At 33.7% G+C, this 22,567-nt stretch overlaps 1 protein-coding gene across 1 annotated transcript in view; it reads right to left on the bottom strand.

Moving 5' to 3' along the window:
* Nucleotides 1-389: 389 nt before the first annotated feature.
* LOC128214962 (orexin receptor type 2-like) overlaps nt 390-22,567 on the bottom strand; it is a 38,900-nt gene continuing 16,722 nt past the window's right edge. Inside the window, exons 2-5 of the mRNA XM_052921685.1 lie at nt 4,134-4,518; nt 2,107-2,230; nt 1,252-1,370; nt 390-619 (exon numbers count right to left, since the gene is read on the bottom strand). Of these exons, the coding sequence (XP_052777645.1) occupies nt 390-619; nt 1,252-1,370; nt 2,107-2,230; nt 4,134-4,518 (858 nt within the window). The remainder of the gene's footprint in view (nt 620-1,251; nt 1,371-2,106; nt 2,231-4,133; nt 4,519-22,567) is intronic.

The following is a 22,567-nucleotide window of genomic DNA, read 5'->3' as shown; positions in this document are numbered from 1 at the left end:
AAAGACTGACACTCTAAGGGACATGCTCAAAAGGTATGACGTTAACAAAGACCCTGTTTCGAGGAACGGTGTACATTAAAGAAGCCGCTCTTAAATGTACTGATTAACTATTTCGTTTTTATGAAGTCTGTGTTTCCTTCGTCGCAGGACCTTCCAGTATAGGTTTTAGAGTATTACTGTAATAAATATAGCTCCTGGAACTTTGTTATCAAACTAAACACTCCCAAAGACATACATTTATTCACTATGCATTTTAGCTGTAGGTAAACATATCAAAGACAAAATGTGTTACGTATTCAATATTAAACATTCTAACAAATTATAACAAATACGTTAATAACAAACACTCATAAACACAACATACTATATTAATGTCTTGGACGTCTACATCATACTCCAAATTGGGATCGCTTTGAGCTCGAAGAGTTGTTTGTCGCATTGGGATTCCAGTTTGGACGTGCCGAGTATGTATTCAGTGAATATCTCTCCGTACGGGTGTGCCCATTGGTCCGTGTACCGGCACGAAAATTATATAGTTTGAAATGGTTCGTATTGTTCTTGTCATGAAATGGTCCATGGCATCTGCTGAACGCGGCTTTAAACTCTTGCCGAAACTTTGCTGCAATTTGAATACCATTCGAAATTCGTAAGCATTTATTTTGATACATTACATACATTAATTGTACAAAAGTTTAACTCACTCTTGAATATAACAATACACCGCAAACTAATTATTGCACATTATTTTGTAATTCCAATCTCTTGTGAACTAACCGCCATGTATTGTATAAAGAGTTTTGGGTTAAGACAGTTCACATGGAATGATGCAGATAAAAATCTTCAGTAATAGTTCGCTTAATTATATGCTTGAAACAAGCCATCGCAATTTAATCATTTTTTAGTTCAGCGGGTCTACTTTCAATGATATCGGTTTTGTTGACAACCAATGGTATTGTGCATTGTTATTCAAATGAGGAGAAGGCGTGTGCTTATAAGGTCACTTTAAGTTCTAAAAAAAACACTCTCAATTTTATGAAATAAAGAAAATATTTTTGCGTGTTGTCTTTGTCATAGATAATTAATTTGTCTCTTTTATTTTTAAGAAACCAAGCGGGATAAGGTTAATAATATCTTGACTAAATGTTTTGCAATCATAATTTTGAAATAAGTTTGAAACGTGCGTGTTTAATTACTGATTGTTATTTCCCTCAATGCATCCACCTTTATTGAGCCTCTTCAATGCATACTTACCACTCATAAAGTTATATATAATTGGGTTGAGCGCGCTGTTCAGATAGCATATTCCTCGAGCTGATAAAGCCCATATGATGACAACACTGTCATCAAGCTCGTACAAGGTTCCGTTGTATCTGAAACAGAAGGTAGATGATTTAAACGTGAAGTTCTTTTTGAGTTCATTCGACTATAAGTATGGTCGTGATGCTGTCAGTTTTCCAGCCCTGATTAATTTATTGATCTACGATGGACTGGTAAAGCTTGTCTTAACAGCTAAGGAATACTTATTGTACCTCTACCTATATCTACCCGTTATAGTAAACTGTGTTGTTGGTCAAACAAACCGATCAAGAAATATCTCTCACGTGAATGGGTAAGCTGACCCAAATTCGTATCAAGCACTTTCTCATGATTTTTGAGATGTCAGTATCAATCACCTTGTACGAATATTTTAACTGTATGACGAAAACGTAAAATTGGTATTGGATACTGATTACACGATTTAACCTTGAACAATGTGCATATACCCGGAATACGTAACACGCCAAAAGTAGTTCATACGTTCACTTACTCATGCAAGTAGAATTTCGCACCACTTAAAGAAGTGTTTTGCGAGTACAAGTGAGGCTTTTAGTACAAAATCATTCGCAAACGATCCATGCACATTCAAGTCATTTTTTTTCATTCTTGAAGAGCAAAAGCAAGTTTACGTTCACGTTCGTAACCAGTCTATTATCGTTGTAAACCGTTACCTAAATCACCAACAGTGAAATAGCAAATTGCTAACGGAAATTATTTTTATTAGACAAATAATCATTGGAACTAGTTCTAGTGGATATATTTTCTTTTGGAAAAACGTTGTACCCTTACTTGAGAATATTGAACACATGGATGGGTAGGTAGCAGAATCCAAAGAGAATCACGATAGTCATCAACATCTTGGCGGCCTTCCGTCGGGCCTTTAGTGCTGACAGTTGTCCAGGGCCTCGACGACCTGTAAAACCAGTTTGTTTGTTTTTAATTGGTAACGACATCACTGTACGGTTGTTAGTGTATTACAATACCATTGTTTCAGTTTTCGTTATCATGAACATGAAAAAATATACAATCAAGTGTTCTCCTGATTAACTTTACTGTAGAAATAACAGGAACAACCCAACCGATAAGTCTTTCAATTATTAAATACTTGACACCACCAACTGAATCAAGAAGTGTTGCCTCTCAAGAAGGATATGAACAATTTTATTTGAAAATGCAGATATTCCTTTAATAAAAGGAAGTATTTGATGGCCACATAAATCAGTTCACAGTAGACTCGAATTCTAGTGAAGTCGAGCACGCACTGACAGCAGTTCCATTGGCGGTTAAGAACAACAACCTTGTCGATTTGACTGACAACATGAATATTCGTTTGGTTGCAAACGGCATAACCTAGTTGCCTTAATGAATGAGTGAGACTTTTTTCATTAGAATCAGAGATTCAATAAGTATTTGCATCCTAGGCGTGTTAATCCTCCCTAGTTTGCAAAATAAATCAATTCTCAAAAACACATTTGTTATTCTGACATCAACTTCTTGATTACAAACAAAAGTAAGAAAAAGAATGAATCAGTATAATATTACTCCCTGTGGATGGTTGGTCAATTTATCATTCCGGTGAAGATTTATCCTCTCTCTCATTAAGAGCAATAAGGCTAGAATTGTTTGCAAACGAATTTGATAAATAAGTTTAAAATATGCATGTGAAATATTTAATCAAGAAAAAAAAACTCAAATAGGTATTGTACATTTATATGCATATATATTTGCGTTACCTTAAGAATGCGTTACCAATTGAGATCTTTCGAAGACTACAGTTTTTAATTCATATCTTACTATTTAAATCATCGCGAACAAGATCATGTGAAACCTAGAATATCACGAGTTCAACAAATTTAAATTATAAACATGTTAAATACCTAATTCAGAATACATTGTAAGTGTATGTAGAGTAGTGGAAATCTACTCTCAGTTTATCTGTTTTCAAAGACCATTTACATTAAGACATATATTAAATATGAGGTTTGTTTTTCGTATTGGTACTATGAGGTAAGCAATTCAATAAATGACATTAATAACGACAACCCATACATTCTATTTGTTAAGGAGTAGATTTAAATTATCTGCTCTTTAAATGGCATATCTCGGATGTAGTTTAGAATGCTTTCCCTCAAAACAAATAATTCGCAGACATTTTGAAATATTAAACGTGTAGTATTGCAAGTTATTTGAAATATATAGTTCAAACAACTTTATTGTATAATAAACAATACTCCTCTTGGGCCGGATAATGATATTATGATTTCAAGGTTCCAAGGCGGTAGCTAACAATCCTTGATAAAAATACCTAGTATTTTTATAATGTATGTATGCACTGTGCTGTTTGTGGAGTTTTGTGCTGTTCTTCCATGTGTTTTGTTTGTGAAATTTTGTTTTTGTGCCCTATGTCTTTGGCGTTTAACCTGTGCCCTTAAAACGGGTTTATGTTCAAAAAATTTCCTACTGAGCTTGTTACTGTAGTTTTTCACATAAGTATTCTTAACTGTTAACAGTTGCAATTGAGTATTCTCTTCTTGAAACATAACTCTGACGGTCGCAGTTCCAGACGTATATTCATTCTACAACTTTTGAACTGTTATATTTATGGCGCTATCTTGTAAATATTACTTTGCCTTATGTTTGGCATGCTCATTAAATGAAGTTTTAAAAAGGACTTTTATGTATTCAGTTTTAATGTTGCTATCAATAAGTCGACTCGACTCAATATAGTAGATTTTGAAAAGAACCTGTAAATGGTACGCTTATTGTCGCTCACACATAAATACTAGTTAAGGCATGTTGCCTGTTAAAATACTAACTTGCATTGAGACGACTATTGACGTTTTCTGACATTCCATCCTTCCATAATCTGATGGCAATTGTTGTGTACGCGAAGAACGTAAGACACATGGGGATGTCAAACAGCCCGACCATCAAACTGATCTGATAAAGTTTTTGCTTCTCTTTGGTCAACGTCTGTGCACAGTATTGTAGATAGTCTGTGATGTACTCCGGATACCAGCGATGGAGCTTTTGATATAATAGCTCTGGGAGGGCCACTATGACAGAGACGGTCCAGATCACAACGATGAATAGGGAGACTGTAGAGGCCGTCAGGCGGCGACGGAGCGGGTGGCAGATGGCAAAATAGCGTTCCACGGCGATGGCGCCAAGCGTGAGAACAGACACGGACACCGAAACCGTCTGGAAAAGAACATTTGATTTGATAAAGTAAATTCACTTTTTGTGGCAGTGATTGATAATGAAAGCAGATCAACACTCATTATCAAATCTGCAAAGCATTTGATGAAAAAGAATCAACACGCATTGTTTTGAAATATCTCCAAAGCGTTTGATATAGTTTGGAACAAAAGACTCATTTTTAGACTAAAATAAATGGTAGTATTGGACATGTCAGGGATTAGTCAGGGTTTATAAAGAAAGTGTATCTTATAATCGTTGGTACATAAGTATTTCGTCGCGTCATCTTTTTTCGGACACATTTTTTATTTAAACGTCGGCGGACGTTAATTTGCCCTCGATTCGTTATCTTGTATTTATCAACAATTATTTGTATGACGAAATACAAGTAATACAGTTTTAAATCACGAACGCGAATCATCATTAGCTCATGTCACCAATGATAATTCTTACCCCAAAATACCTTGATAGCTGCATCAAGTGAATCAAGCAAATATTCTGATTTACATTTAAATAGGAAATTATCTATCGTCGTTATTATTCATGTCCTTGGCCCTTTTATACCTTAATACAATTGTCGTCAGACATGACATTTTGACGCTAACAGCATGTGTGCCTTAATGAACATCAATGCCGTTATCAAACCTTTGAATCACTCTGAACAATGAAATGAGGCACCAATGACAGCAAACGCGATATCAGCTTTCACCAATCGATTAAAATATTACGATATCATATTGATTTTTATAAATGTTTTTAATATGCTAAGGTTGTTTCATAAATATAGAAACTATTTCATTCATCAATTTGTTTGTGTTTGAACAGTGCATTTAAAGAATTTGGAACAGCAAAATGTTAAGCAATTGAAAGATACACATTTACTGCATAATACACAATAGTATTTGTTTTTCATTCTTGACATTATAAAAGAAATATTAAGGAATGGGAATGAACGTAATTTGCAATAGTTCAAACTCAAAACGACATTAATGTGTTTCGTTAAACGCATTTGTCTTACTATAATACTAGCTTCTATTAATCAAGAAGATTTTTAAAACCTTTTAATTACAAGTGGATTTTCTTTAAATGTCACAATAACCATAACGAAGTGTTCAAGAATGCGGACATTAGTCTTGACAGAGTAAATTAGGTGAAACGTGCCTATAACTACACTTTTATAAGCCTTCGGGTACATATGTTGTGTGCTGTTCTTCCATGTTTCTTGTTTGTGATTTTTTTATTTTATGTTATATGTTTTTGGCGTTAAACCGGGTTTATGTTTTAACTTTTTGCTACTAAGCTTGTTTCTGTAGCTTTTCGCATAAATTTCGATTATAATCAGAGGATGGTCAACACTAATATCGTCTGCAGCAGAAGATCTACCATTGGCTATTTGTGCACATTATGCATATAACCCAAGCATTTACACCTTTAATGAAAGATCCTAAAAACTTCAACGTATATGTTACTAAACCTCTCTACAATTTATTGGCCAAGCAATAGAAAGAAAGAAGAACATGGGGTTTGTTTATAATTTTTCACATTTTTTCATTATGAGCAAATTTGCTATTTTATGAAAACGACATAGTCTTTTATATATGGATCTTCGCCCACAACAGAAGTAATATGACGTAATGCTAACGTCATTCCTAAACACCATACATCTGACATGTTAGTTAGATACGACTGACAGAACGATAAGAACGAAAGGATATTTTCAAAAAAATGACATAATTTTAGTTTAGGCGAAATAACTTTATGATCTACCCAATCAAAGGTTTTTCGTAGGTTCAAAGATAAAGCCCCAACAAATTTTCCACTTTTAACATCTTTAACCTATGAGTCTATCAATTTCCAATAATTGATGTTCCTAAAACCTGACTGAATGTTTTATATAACATTAGTAGAATGGAAGTAAGATTGAATTTACTTTCCAATTAGCCTTTCAAATATGTTTGAAAATATAGGCAGTATTGAAATCGGATGGTGATTATCAGATTCCTCTTTTAACATGGATTAAACAGTGGCAAAACGCGTGCAGGTTTAAGGGAGTCGGGAAATATTCCGTTCCGGATACTAATATTAATCTTAGAAGCAATAAACAGGTTTAGGTTTCACCAGACTGTTTAAATACATTTGGATTAATCCAATAAAGTATATTTACTTATATCTAAACAATCAATGAATTGTTTTACTTCAAGGCGGTACCTAACAATCCCTGATAAACATACATAGTTTTTTTTTAAATAGTATATATACACTGTGCTGATTGTGGGGTTCTGTGCTTTTGTTCCATGATTCTTGTTTTTGATTTTTTTTTTGTGTTCTACGTCTTTGGCCATTAAACGGGGTTTATGTTTAAACTGTTGCCTACTGAGCTTGGTTCTGTAGTTTTTCAAATAAGGATTTAATGGACATAATATAATTTAAATCAAACATGTTGTTTCCCATTTTTACGTCTTAAACACCCTTAATCTAAAGAAAATGGTTCGGACTAAAGGATGATTGTTCTATCAGGTCTGCTATATTTGTATAATGTTTTTATAGTTCATTTAATACAATATCGAGTCATCCATTAATCTCTCGTTTTTTTGTTCTTGTAGTAATGTTTGTTATGCTTTGACATTATTGTGTTTCAAATCTTAATTGTCTTTTAATTGTTTCCAAATAAAACTAGAATCTTTGTGTTCAAATAGTGGTTGACTGAAAAAAATCCTTTTAACTTTTATAATTGAGGCAGTTCTTTTTATTCGTAAAATTTTATAATCATAATGTTTACATTTTTATGGTATTTAAACTATTTATTTCTTTCGTGAAGTGATTTCTTTATTATTCGGTAAACCAACTTGGCTGATAATCGCGTTTACCCTTTTTCTTTAATAGGAGCATGATTTAACATAGAATATAGTATGCAAAACTTCAACATTTGGATTGACTTTTGTGTAATTCATATCGATTCCTGATGACGGTTTTGAAAAGTTTGCTCATCAAACTTCTTAAAAAATCTGCATATGATTGATTCGTGTTCAAGTTGTTTGAAACAGTTATTAAGTCTGACAATTCGGTATTATCGTTGTTTTCGTCATTTTTCCATTTTTTTATAAAAATATTTACATCTCCTGTAATAAAGTATTCTACAGTTTATGTGTATGCAACCTCTAACTGATAGACATACTTATCAATCCACTCCTGACTAGAGTTTGGGGACGATAAACAAAATTATGTAAAAGGAGTATGCTATGTTTTCCAAACTTCCAACCACAGAGATTCAATTCTACCACTATGGTGTGTGTGATTTGCACTTTCAGTAATACTTGAATCGTAGACCATTCGGAACACTCTCAAAATTAAAATTCTGGATAAACAGCAGCTATTTTAGTTCATGAATCAAATTAATGTTTTAGGCCAAACATTTACCGTAATATTCAACCAAACTTCTCAACAAAACGGTTTGAAAAAAATCTCATACTTATGTCGTACAATATTATGATCGACATATTTAATTTTAATACTTTGTGGAAAACTACAGAAACAAGCTCAGTAGCCAAAAGTTTAAACATAAGCCCCGCCATTCATGTAAACAAATCAATCCTTTTATTAGGAATACCATTAAAAGTATTAGCATTAAAGACACTCAAATATTATTGCATTGTGAGTAAGCATATTTTGTCTGTTCCCGAAATACCATATAGTACGTGTCTGTAATTTGACAGGCGTAATACATACAGAAACATTCTATAATTATTTCCTGATTATTTACAGAAGAAAATGTTATTGAAAGTCCAGGAAATTTCGCAATTTGCGTTATAATTAATAAAACGCCATCCGTAGTGTTGTATAACAAATTCCCTAGACAAGAAATCGGGCAATCTGCATTATAGTTTCATAACTGATGAAGAGGCTTTTTGATATGTAACACGTTTTAGGAGCTGTATCAAACATATTTGAAAATTAATTTTCGACTAAAACGAAACAATTTGTATATAAAATCACCAGTTGCCTAACATTCAAATATGCAATGATATTTGCTTGTTACAAGCCTTTCTTTGGTCTTGCGAAATGGCACAAGGATCAGGTCAGCTAGGATTATTGAGGTAAACATTTCAATATCATAATATAAGATAAAATGTCGTCCGCTGGGATTGATGAGGTAACCTAGTCGATATTATACTATAAGTTAAAATGTCGTCCGTTGGGATTGATGAGGTAACCGAGTCGATATTGTACTATAAGTTAAAATGGCGTCCGTTGGGATTGATGAGGTAAACGTGTCGATATTATACTATAAGTTAAAATGTATTCCGTTGGGATTGATGAGGTAACCTAGTCGATATTACACTATAAGTTAAAATGTCGTCCGTTGGGATTGATGAGGTAACCTAGTCGATATTATACTATAAGTTAAAATGTATTCCGTTGGGATTGATGAGGTAACCGTGTCGATAGTATACTATACATTAACGTGCCGTCTATTGTGATTGCTTAGGCTCCGTTTCAAGATTATAGCTAATATGCCGGCTAATGGAACTGTTCAGGCTCCGTTTACAGAGTATAGTTAATGTGCCGGCTGTAGGGGTTATTAAGGTACTGTCCCAAGTGCATAGTTAAAGAGCCGCCTGCTGGAATTGTTGAGACTATCGTTTCAATGTCATACTACAAGTTAATCTTCCGGCTGGTGTGAGTGTATTTGAATTTTCCTCTGAATATTTAAAATTTCAGCAGCTGGCAAATACACATGTTGATAGTTATGACAATACGTTTATTTGGCAATCGGTTTTCGAAATAATCACGAAATGGTTGCTTCCTTTGACTGTACAGTGCAATCGCCTTTATTTAGACGAAAGTCTGTGCAATGTCGCTATAAGGGATGCTATGCAAAATTCAGCAAAGACTTATCTAGAAAGATCCATATATAAAGAAGGAAAATGAGCTGCAACCTTAAGGTATGGTATTAGAATGTTATTAAAATGTTTTAGCATACATACAAGTTACAAGAATCTTTATTTAAAGTCGGGTATGTGTTAACATGAAACATTAGCTCAAAAAGCTATTTTCTGACATGAATAACAAACATACATAACATATCAAATAGCAATAACAATGAGCTTGTGGTCTGGAAATGAAAGCATATATGTTAAAATGAACACATATTAGTGCATGCATACAAATACAAATAGGAAAATAGGATTAGAGTATCGTAAACAGTGATAATACCAACAAGTTTTCCCGGCTGTACGGCCAGTCCACAGGCGCACGGTTCCACAAGTTGATATACCACTGTAAAATGGTCATTTGTCTCAAAAGTATTACTTAAAGGATAATCATATACATTCAAGTAGCAAAATTGTAAATAGCAAAATATACAAGGTAATAGCAGCTTTGAACATCGATGTGTAGTTTGTAAAAAAAACCAAGAAACTTATTATTTATCTCGCATGATAGGAAAAATGCCAGTATTGCTTAGAGGAGATATGATATGTATCATGTTATTTTGATATCACACCTATCAATGTAAAACAATGTTAATTAAAAAAATTGAAAACGTAAAGTCGTAACACCTAATCAAAATACTTGCCGAAAGAAAAACACAAGTAGTTGTATGTGTTCGACAGATGTTATATAAATTTGATCAATGATAATAAGATATTTCAAATTTATATAACAAAGTTAATTTATAAAATACTCATTATATGGGTGATTTCATATAAGCCGAGTTATTTGTCCTCGTCAGCTGTATTGGCCTACGCCCTCAGGGCTCAGGCCAATACAGCTTACCTGGGACAAATAAAGGGCCAGTATGATATCATTTAATTAATAACATTATATTATCATTAAAAGTACCATTTTCGTTTCATTTCCGTTTTATTATTCAATATCTGACCGTAAACAACCTAAAAGAATCCCTTTGAATGTTGAACACATCATATAACTTTGTTAGATTCATTATGATTGAACAAATTTCTCCAATGCAAAATAAAAATAGATAGCTCAACTCACGGCAACTTGGCAAAGTAGTTTGAGATTAAATACTTGCCAGAAAAAATGGAAAGACATATCAATTTGGCTGAAAGTTCGAGGAGCGACTTCCTTACTATTCGTGTCAGTCCAATATAATCCTGCATCAAGGCAAACTGCTACTACAAAAGCAGATCTAATGATGCTATGGCTTAACGAGGTTGGAATGGTTACCTATCCGAACTAATGCGAATTTGGCATAAAATAAATATCGGCAGTTTCTGGAACAGTCAGTTTTCGGCTGCACAAAAACCATCAAACGTATAATGAAAATGGAATACAGTTAGGTAAATATATCACTCTAAATTAAGTTTCTAAAGCTCACAATGATGCAATTAGAACGTTGGCAGGCTGACAGGTCGGTCGATACTTGGCCATCAATATTAAACATGGCCTTAATCATAACTAGAAAAGAAACAAATTAACTATATATGTATATACCCTATAATACCATAACATATGTCATCGCTGGTAGGTGCAGGCAAGGGCATCCAACTAACGGACTGTTCAATAATTCAGCGATTTATTGACCACGAGACATATGTATGCACCAACACATCTAAAAATGAATCATTTCTATCTTAGTCAGAAATTGAAGACTTGGTTTCTGTTGATGTTTTGTTTTTGTGTTCTATGTTTTTGCCGTTTACCCTGTGCCATTCAACAGAGTTTATTTTTAAACTTTCGGCCACTGAGCTTGTTCCTGTAGATTTGTTATATCAATATTGGTGATCGGTGAAACAATGATCGAACAGGATCATGAAGATAATATGCGCATCTCCTTATGTAAGTTAAGCTTCCAAATGAAGTTCTTGTGCCGAAAAGAATTTACTGAGAAATAGCCATGACACCAATAAATGAGATGAAATATTCATTTATCATATTATACATATTGTAAAAGGACATTAACCGAGCCGGAACGTACCGATAATAAGCGCATTTTCTTTTTCAACTGTAGTTTATCCAAATAAATTAATAATACAAGCCGTAGGTTGCTGAGAAATAGCCCGGACACGAAAATGGAAGAGACTTCCACACGAACGATACACCGAGTATATGCTCCCTCAAATGTTATTGGGGAGCATCATACACGATAATTGAAGAATAACTCGCTTTCCAGTCTTATTGCGAAGAAAAGATATATATCAAGAGAATGCTATGCTCGTTACCACAACACGACTGTTTAAATTCATATTAAGATAGTATCGTTTCCTTTCTTGTCTTTTGATCCGAGTGCTTTCAAACAAAATCTCACGGGCTTGGATGCTGGACTTGCGCCTTTAGTTTCCATCGCATTAGTAGAAAATAAATATATATCTAACGAGAATTTTGTACCATACACATTTTTAGTTTCAGATAAACAATATGTTTCATATTATTTTCCTTTTTCACGGCTGTTTTAATAGATATATTCTATAGTATCTACATTTAAGATACAATTTACTCTATCTTGCCTGCGGAGCTTTGCACTTACCCGTCTTTATCAAGCACACCTGGACTGCATTGAAATTGTTTTTGCAAACAAAAATGATTTGATGATTAAAACATATTATGTGTGTATCGAAAGCAACATATGGCTTATATATTGACCAAACGTAATATTGCAGCTTGCAGAAACATCCAGTATTCATTCGTAATACAGTATTATGTTTCCTTGCCATCGAGAAATTCATTCATAAATGACGTCACCAGATGAAATCAAAAATAACTAATGGTAAAGTTAATGACGCTACATCGTGAATTAAAAGTGTTGAATATGTACGGGCTATGTAGAAACGTTATGTTTTTAGCGCCGTTAATAATCGACTTAGTCTAAATAGTTTTCATTAATTTTAGAAAACTCTTTCACTAAAGTCCGTACTGAGTGACCACGCTTAATAGAAGTTTACAATGCTAATGAGAATAAGAGTAAATGATGAAACTGTATGCAATCCAATACAAGAGTTATTTCCTTATCAAATCTTAAGATAATTAATACAAAAAGTGCTACTGGTAAATTTTCATTTTAAAGTTACTAAATGTTAAGTTAAAATAAGATTTCATCGAGAGCTTTTCTGTAGATCCATCATATTCACTTAAAACAATTGTATAAACTTGCTATATAATCATAGTAATAATTTGTGTTGCCTCCTCTTTACATATATCATATCAGGATGGTATCGTCACTATGGGGATATTCAAAAATGTATTCCATTCAAAAATAATAAAATGGTAACTGATATAAATAAAACATAGAACGTATATCGATTGTACTTTTTTAAATGCACTAGAACATCTTTTCATCCAAAGGATGGTTGACTTAACATTCAGAGCTTCAACAAGACGATAGGGTCAACCTTATCCATCTGAAATCCGTCACACAAGCATTGTGTTATCTTATTTGATGCGTCCGGAAATTTACATTATTTCGTCTATATTATTATTATTATTTTGAATTATAATTCAAACTGTTTTAAAACAGTGAAGTAACATTTGACTGTTCTGAAACTGTTCTGCAGCCAGTTGTATAAACTTTGATTAGTTGTCGACAGGTTATCTTTTTGCTATTTGACTCATTTAAACGATTTGATTAGTTGGTACTCATTATTGGATAGATATTGACCAATACCTACACATTTTGCATAACTTTGATCAAACCAAGAGTTAGTCTTATTGTTAAAAAATAAAATAAAAGTAGTCTGTTAAGAACGTTCAATAACCCCCCCAAAAAACACTCAAATAATGCTCAAATACATACACGAATGACAATCAAATACATAATCGAATGACATTCAAAGAGCTACTCGAATTACAATCACGAAGCTACTCGAATGATTATCTAAAAGCTTCTCGAATGACAATCAAATACTTTCTCGAATGACACTCAAATAGCCATTCGGATAATAATCAAATACCTACTCAGGTTGCAATCAAATGGTTACCTGTAATACAATCAAACAGCTACTAGAATGACGATCAAATACTTAATCGAATGGCAATCAAATAGCTACTCGAATTACAGTCAAGAAGCTACTCGATTGACAATAAAAAGGCACACATTTTGCAATCAAATTGCTTCTCGTATGTACTCTACCACATCATTCACAACGCCAACGGTTGATCAAACAAAGTAGTATGAATCTAACACCATTAGCTACGAACTTGCATGCAGCCTTAGCTATACATGATAGACATACGAATCTTACGAGACATTTAAAGAGAGCTCAATAATAATAAAAACTGATTGAAATTCCGTTCAATAGCTTCTCATTTACTGTTATTCCTCTGGCATATCGATATGTCGATGATTCGTATCGGAATCTGATGTCTTACTCAGCCGCCGATCTTCATTTTATCTGTGGCAACAAGAAATTACTGCCTCAATCTTCAAAAAAAGGTGTCAGAATGCTTTTTATATACTCTAAGGCAGGCCAGATTATAGGTAATGTCTGGTTATAAATATTAGTCTTAGAAATAGCCAGATCAGGCTAGTTTAAAGGCTTGCTAACGTGAGAAATATGATAATCATAAAGTAAAAGAGAAAATGTCTGCTACACTTTTTTGAACATGCCCAAGCATCATGTTCAACGGATATTTGTTGTGAAACATGCGGGTTTTGTGCCTAGTGTAATCGACTTACATTACAATACATTTTTAATTAAGTGATATATGCCTTGATGTATCAAACAATATTGTAACAACAGCTGACAACAACAACAATACGTAACTTGCATTTTCCACGATGTGATTAAATTATTTTTTTACAAAACCTCTTGTAATATGTATAATCCAATTTGTCCTCCGTGTTTTATTGAACAAAATGAAGTAGCTGTTCAGTATTGTCGAGATAAACCCACAAAAAAGCGATGTTAACCAGTTGCAACGCAATTAAGAATTAGCTAGCATTCAACGAATCTCAGTGGTATAGAACCAGTATGGCGTAGTGTTTCTCGACCGTTGTTCTTTCTAACTCTTGTAAATTGTTTACAATAATAAACTCGAGCAAAACAGAAATTCCTCATGTACATATTGTAATAAAACCAATATGTCACAAAAAGTCGTGAAAATCGGAAACATAGCCCCATAACCTTGTCTTAACATACAGGTGGATTTTCTTTTCATTTTTTTACCGCTTCATTGGTTATTCGTACACGTGCATATTGGGTTTTGAGCCCGTGATAATCGAAATTTCCTCAAATAATTACTGTGTTTTATGAACGATTTACAGTTGAATACACGACACAATTATCGAAAGTTAGTGAAATTAAAAATGCCACGTTTAAATTTTGAAAATCGGAATAAAATATTAGGCCTACTCGATGCTGGTGTTTCTAAGACTGTAAATGGCCTACCTTGCTTAGGCGCACCTACGGTAACCACTACCCGTCATGACGTCTACATAAGTAAACGTCATTTGCGCGAACGCTTTCTGACGGCACAAGCAACCGCTGTCGGGATCGTGGGAACTAATGGTAGGCAGATATATCGAAGGAATGTACAGTCCAGACGGCTCAGAGACTATCAAATTCGCTGCCATCGCCTTTATCGAGGACCAATTCATTCCTAACGTCATCGAAGAGCAAGGCGTCACTGGGCTCAGAGTCATCATCGAAGATTGGAACAATTTTGTGTTCACTGGTAAATCACGCTTTAAATTGTTCAACACTGTTTGGCCGAGCATTAGTATAACGTCGATGTGGGAAACGATTAAACAGGAAAGTCATTCTGTATCCTGATCGATACGGAAGTGGGGACTGTAATGGTGTGGGTGCAATTAACCATAGTTTTCGGTCAGAACTCATCGTACTTGAGAGAAATGTGATCGCTAGACGATATATTGATGAAGTATTTCGGCCTGTTGTTATTCCAATGATGCGACGTCAAAGTCTAACTGTTTAGCACGACAACGCCCGTCCGCATACGGCAATAATCAAAACTTCTTACGTACAAATAACGTAAATACATTTGAATGGCCTCAAAATCACCGGATTTAAAAACTATTGAACATTTTTGGGATGAATAAGAGCGTCTTTTACGACGACTTTACCCAGACCCACGGACGCGTAATGAGCTTGCCAACGCATTGAGACAAGAATGGACTCTTATTCCGTGACAAGTGATACGAGGTTTGTGTCATGTCAATGCCGTCCAGAGTAAGAAAATGTCTCCAAAAGGCATACTCATTATTAAAGTTCATGCGACAATTTCACCTCTCCTCCGTTCAGACGTCTTTTAATAACCAACATTGCTGTTTAACCAAAGTACACAGCGTATTTTAACATGAACGTTATAGTTATATTATAGCTACATTGTATCATAAAGTTCCACGTCTTAAGGAAATCCTAGTCAGGGTTATTGAACGTATTTGTATTGAGCCAACTGTCGACGTGTTCGAAAATTTAGACATCACGTGTCATTGAATGTTCTCTTTCAGTTTCCGTCACAGTTTCGCTGCAATAAACTCAAATGAATGGGAAATGTTTCGGTTCATTTTGAATGCAAGTGCTTGCCTAATTTGCGTTATTGTTCTTTCCGTTCCTCAACAAAGTCATTCAGTTTACGTGGTTCATTGGTGTTACAAGGTCATCCAATCAAACAAACCTTAATATAACAGAATTATTATTAAACTATTTTCGATTTAATAAAATGTACATAAACAGTATATAGTGAGTAATTTTGGTATTTTCCCAAGGCGATATCTTACCATCCTTGATAAATACCCTTTGTTATATATATTATATATTTAGTTTGTTGTTTGTGAAGTTGTTTGTTGTTATTCCATGTTTCTGTTTTGTGTTTGTTGGTTTGTGTGTTCTTGTCATTGGCGTTGACCCTTAAACGAGGTTTATTTTTAAACTTTCGACTAATGTATTTGTTTCTGTAGTATGTTCATATAAATACTGTGGTCACCAAGCCGGACAAATGGGTTTCCTCTGGGTACTACATTTACCGCATAACGCGAGACCACATTCTCACATACATCGTGTCAACGAGGGTGATTAATTTAATGTTGTAATAACTTGTTTCGCAATCGTTTTAAAATAAATACGTTTGAACTACCAGAAAAGAACTTAAGATAAGAGCATCACTGCTAACATTTTCCTTATCCCTGGCTCAAGCGAGATGTTATCCGTGAACTATTACCACATAATGTTTAGAATGATCCCGAGGAACCAAACAAAATAGCTTTTACATTCAAAAAGTACGAGGCTTCAATCTATAGCCACCTCACAACAATTTACGCGAACCGTAACACAAAGACAGACTCGTACAAAATGGACACTTCACAACACTTTCACCATGTAAGTATGAAATATTTGATGACTATTATATCTGAAGCTTGTAAGCAAACAACACAAGACCACAGTTTGTTTTTAACTGGGCGTTTATTGAAAACTCCATACAATATATACATCAGTTATATGAGTAATATGGTACATATTGATTGCTTAATGGCGACAAAAGACGCAAATCAAGTCTAAACAAGGCTTTCAATTGAGTATTTCCTGATTGCTGTTTAGAGAGATTTCTTGTGATAATGAATGAGACTGGTCCCAAATAGGCTGTTGCAGGAAAATTGCTCTTAATTGTAACGTTGATATTGGTCAATAATCTAATATGCTCTACAGGTTTAGAAATAATTGTTAAAAGATTGTACTAAAATGTTTAGGCTAGAGGTCTGATGAGAGGTCGAGATTACATTAATTCACGATTTACACTGCCAGAATCAAACGAATCAATCCTATGGCTGCACTGCAATAAACTATTCATATTCAAATGGAACTACTCGTATTATACTTTAAGTCCTGTATCTTAACCTAAAACGCTACGTTTTATAGGGCAACGCCAATTTTTAAACGGAAGTGTTTGATTTGTTTAGACGAATTAGTATAATTCCCTGTGGAAATCATGAAAGGAAATATTTGTATTACGACTCACAACCAGACTGAGTCTAATGCAAGTGAACTATAAACCGGTGGATTTGAACAAACTTGACAGTTTCAAATTTATTCTCAGCGCATATATTGTGTATAAACGATATATTTGCATGTCGTTCTCGTATAGTTTCAACTTCTTTACCTTATATCAGTTATAAAGCAATACATGAATATGATATAAAACCATTTATTTTGGCACAATGTATTCGAGAATGTTGCCGATTGTAAGTGGTGAAACAACAGTTCAACAGATCTTGTCTGCGCCAATTAATTAGACTGTTGGAAATGATTACCATTAAACAAAAAGTTCCGTTTTGTTAGGTGCTGTTCAATCCGTGTCTGGGTAAATAAACGACACGTGCACAAGCAATAACACTGGATGTTACTCGACGCGTATTTAATGCTGACGAAACGGAAATACATTTGGAATTTCGTGTCTTTCCTCGTTATCCGTGTACATTCAGGCAACGCTTCACAATAAAAGCCGCTTCAGGTATGAAAGGGCTTAGTGAAGTGGAGTTTTATTTGAACTAATACTGGTTTGATATGGAACCCACAATGTTTATATCGGTGATGCAAGTAACCCCTTGTTGAAGTTTACCTGTCGTTTCCGCTTCTACACGGTTTCACTTTCATCTAAGGAAAATAACATTTCCAAACGAGGCTGATTTCTTTTTAGATAATGTTGAATATGTCTTAGACTATTAATGAGTTTTTGTGAGCAAATAGTGCGGTTGATCTTTTTCCAGTAACGACATAATGACATCAATAGCAATTCATGTAAATGCACTGTTACATATAATGTGTTTTCTTTTATCTTTGTTTTAAATTGACACTCGTATTTAAAATCAATACATACAAATTTTTACCAAGCATATATTTTAAGTGATAAACCTTTAAATTCTAACTTAATAATGCATTGATGGAAAAAAAATCATTACTGTAAACAAGACTGTAACCGTTAATTTAATAGCTGAAAACTCACAAATATTGAATGACTGGTGAGTGCTAAAAGATTTACAGTGATCAACTATCGTCTTATGAGGTTGAAAAAATTGTTTTTTTCTGTACGTTTCTAGAAGATAAAACACTGAATCCATCATAAGAACAATTAAACCCGATATTTATTCATCCTTTTCGGTAAATTTAAACCATTGTTTTAATAGTGGTACATCTTATTTTGGAGTAAGAATGCATCTTTAACAATAAATCCTAATAAAACAAAAAGCAAGTGGGGGCCAAATAATTGAATACTCATATTCTATAATCTGAATACAAAACAAAAATGCATTTAAAGGAATGGAAACCTTTTTTCAACCTTATTGACTTATCAGAGATTGGTTTCCATTTGTAGTGTATTTAAGAGGCTCATATGAAAAAATAACAGAGGATTCTCGCTTCGAGTTTCGTTATTCTTCATTTTATTTTTGTTTTAAGATGCAGAAATATATTTTCAACACGTTGATTTAACCAAACGTGATTAAATAAACTATATTCTAGCAAGTGATTAATTTTAAACTACCAGTTTAAGTGTCATATATTATTCAGTATATCTGATAAATTAAATTGTTTAAAAGTTAATCTCTGTCATCGTAAATTGTTATCTTCAGCAAGGGTGTTTACAATAGACGTTATTCGGTTAATAATAGGGGGAGTCTTGTCGAATTCTGCACATATAAAATTATTTTTGGTGAAAACAGGATGCATTCATTTGAATGGATCTGCTATTGAGACTTCGGAACCATAAATGAGCTTGTCGAAGAGAGATACTTTCATCATTAGACTATACGAAATATAGTTTTAATCAAGTATTCTTTATTAAACTATGTGTCAGATGGCTTCTTTGAATGACTGTACCGTACCTTTGCCACGAGATGGCACCTTCTTTAATTTACTGTGTCAGCCTATATGTTAGTTATTTGATTTTTCAATGTCTTTAGGTAAGTTCTGGCATTTCACATGTTGGGGGAATTCTTAATATTTATAAACGAATGATCACGATTACTAAAACTGACATTAATGGACTAAAGTCCATCTTGACAATAACTGTCGCAAAATGTGAATTACACCGACGGAGGCTCAGACGGAGGCTCCGACAGACCCGTTCCGTCGGAGCTATTCACGATTTGTGCATGTTTCTTATGAACATTTCGCGCCATAGTACACGGTATATAAATGGGCTGATTTCATGTGTGATGAAGATCTTTTCGGATTTTTTGGATATTACTTCTTTTGGAATATTTTGGAATAACTTTGTATTATTTGTGCTAGCTAATTTATATTTAACATTTGTGATTTTAATTCAATTCAGTCTTCAAAATACTCAGTATAAACATAAAAAATAACTAAAACAAGAAATCAAACTTCAAAGTGTTTGTTGTGTTATAATTATAATGAGTAATAAATTCAATGTAGCGTTGTTTTAAGGGGGCAACTAAGAATATAAACGATCTCCGCTACAATAACTCAAGGCACCAATATCGCGAAATATACTAATGTAAGAAACAATGCGAAAAGTATTTGCAAAACTATAATTTTGATGACAACGGTCAACTCAACATAGAATTTCTATAAGTCATTCGTCTTTTTTACCGTTCAAGCTGTTATTCACACACATATGTTATTTGTTTGCCGGTTAAAAGAAACTGATAGTAATGCTTACAATGACATACTTAAGTCGCCATAAAAAGTTGAACGGCTAAATGATGTAATCATCATCAGATATGGTTTACTGTACTATTGAAGGTCGATGTAAATCAACTAAAACACACTTGAAGGTTCAAATTTTGCTTGGTATAGAAAGCATGTCATGTGAGCAGGCAATATGGAAAAAAATCGGGGTGAAAAGCTTTGAAAATGTTTATAGAATATTTTGTCTTGTATAAAAGAAATGCGTTTCCGTATTTAACCGGGCCTAGGAATCTCTTGCACACATCTGGAAAAACTACAGAAACAAGCTTAGTGGCCAAAAACTTAGATATAAAACCCGTTTAATGGCACAGGGTGAACGTTAAATACATAGAAAACAAACACTAAAATTAAAAACAAGCTTAAGAAACATTGAAGGACAGCAAACAACACGGTGCATATATACTATATAAGAAAACTACGTATGTTTATTTATTTTCACGGTTAATGGTAATGAAATGCAATGAACTGACATTGGAAACCATAATGGGTCTTCATTTGAAGTTACTAGGATCAAAAAGGCAAATGCATTAAAGGGCAGTATTAGTTTTGGATATTCCATTTAATTCATAAATGACAAAAGAAGACATTCTCAAAGTACCTGTGTACCGTGATGTTATTAATATAAATGTAAACTGGTTTAAACCCCCAGTAAATTTACATTTTACTGACCGTTCCTAGGTGGTACCTAACAATCCTTGATAAACATATGTACAAAAGTATACACTGTGCTGTTTGTGGAGTTTTGTGCTGTTCTTCCATGTTTCTTGTTTGTGAGTTCTCGTTTTTGTGTTCTATTTCTTTGGCGTTTACCCAGTGTCATTAAACCGGGTTTATGTTTAAACTTTTTGCTACTGAGCTTGTTTCTGTAGCTTTTTACATAATAATAGTCATACAAATAGTACCCGGAATCAGTTCTTACTGCCGATGAATTTACTGTCTATGATATGCTAAAGGTGTTCATTAATATGCAAGTAAAAAGGATGTTGTGAGTTCTAATGATATATAAATAATAGTTTACTTTTGCAGGAACGGAACAATCGTCATCAATCAGGTCTCGTATATGGATGTTTTGTTTTGCAATTGACACTGAGCATATTATTTGATATATGGATTTTATTAATCAATTGTGGCATTTTTGTAATGAACGTGTAAGTACAAAAACATGTGCGATTTTATTTATTTTTTGTCATTTTTTTCAAACAGCACCAACGTTAATAGCACTATTTTTAGTCCTAGCCAACGCTTGGGTAAAAACACAAAAATAAGTTAATAGCAATATCTTTTATGTCGATTGTGAAGCCCAGAACACGCTATTACATATCTTGGTCTTTCTTGTACACGACTACTGATATTTATCTCCAATAGTAAGTGCACGACGAATATCTATACTTTAACCAATTCTTTATAAACTAGCCATTTAATTTCAGTAAATATGTTCGCCGAATTGGAAACACACTGCCCAGTAGTTAGCGTCATCGCAAATTAAAAGATACGTATAGCTTGTTTAACGCATACAAAAGGCATGCCAATAATCTGTTTAAAGCATTATGATCTTCTGGCAGTCATGTGGTAGATTTTCATTTCATTTCTTTTACGCAAAATGTTTTTCCTTCTGGATGTCTTTCGAAACCCTCATTAACACTTTTTATCAACAGAAAAACATACAAAATGAGACTAATGTCAATCGAAATACTTTTAAAAACCTCCTAGAACAATTCAAGCAAACATGAAATAAGCATGTTAGTGCTAGTTGAAAGTGCTTTTCAGTTGAACGTCGATATTGTTCTAATGGATTGCACGACGTTCAACAGGATACGAAAGATTCTCCACTTGTGTTCCGCATGTCCACGGCGTTTTATGGTAGCGTACATAATGTGCAAAGCGAGTACGCTGAGCATCGCACTTACTGAATAACCTAGATACGGGCTATTGGCGTTAAATTATGGACCGCAGCAACAATATATTTCATGAAAGTGTATGAGATCAAAATGTCAGATAGTTGCCATGAAATCACTTTAATTGAAAAAAAAGTGTTTTAAAACTGTTCAATTACCACAGAAAACACCCATTAGCTGATTGATTATGTCCAATTTCAATAAAATAACCCTAAATATGTATATATGAAATGTCATGCTACTCAAGTCGACATATATATATAGAGATTTGCGTCATTTTCTGCTGTAAATGAATTTTGTTAAAACATCAACATGTTGGCACTGTGCTATTTTGTAAAACGCCATTACTAACAGCAAATATGCACATTTAGGCTAAGATGCTCTCTCTATATATACGATCTATTTAAGAACGCCCCCGAACATTTTTGTGTCAAACGTATCCTACACCACTGTTTAAGTTATATTTACTTGAAAAGACATTGTTATATAGTTCCCGTTTACATTATTTGAGTTGGGCTATTCATAGAAATCGAT

This window comes from Mya arenaria, chromosome 13 (genome assembly GCF_026914265.1).
Source record: "Mya arenaria isolate MELC-2E11 chromosome 13, ASM2691426v1".
NCBI lineage: Eukaryota > Metazoa > Mollusca > Bivalvia > Myida > Myidae > Mya > Mya arenaria.
This window is presented reverse-complemented; position numbering and strand designations above follow the sequence as displayed.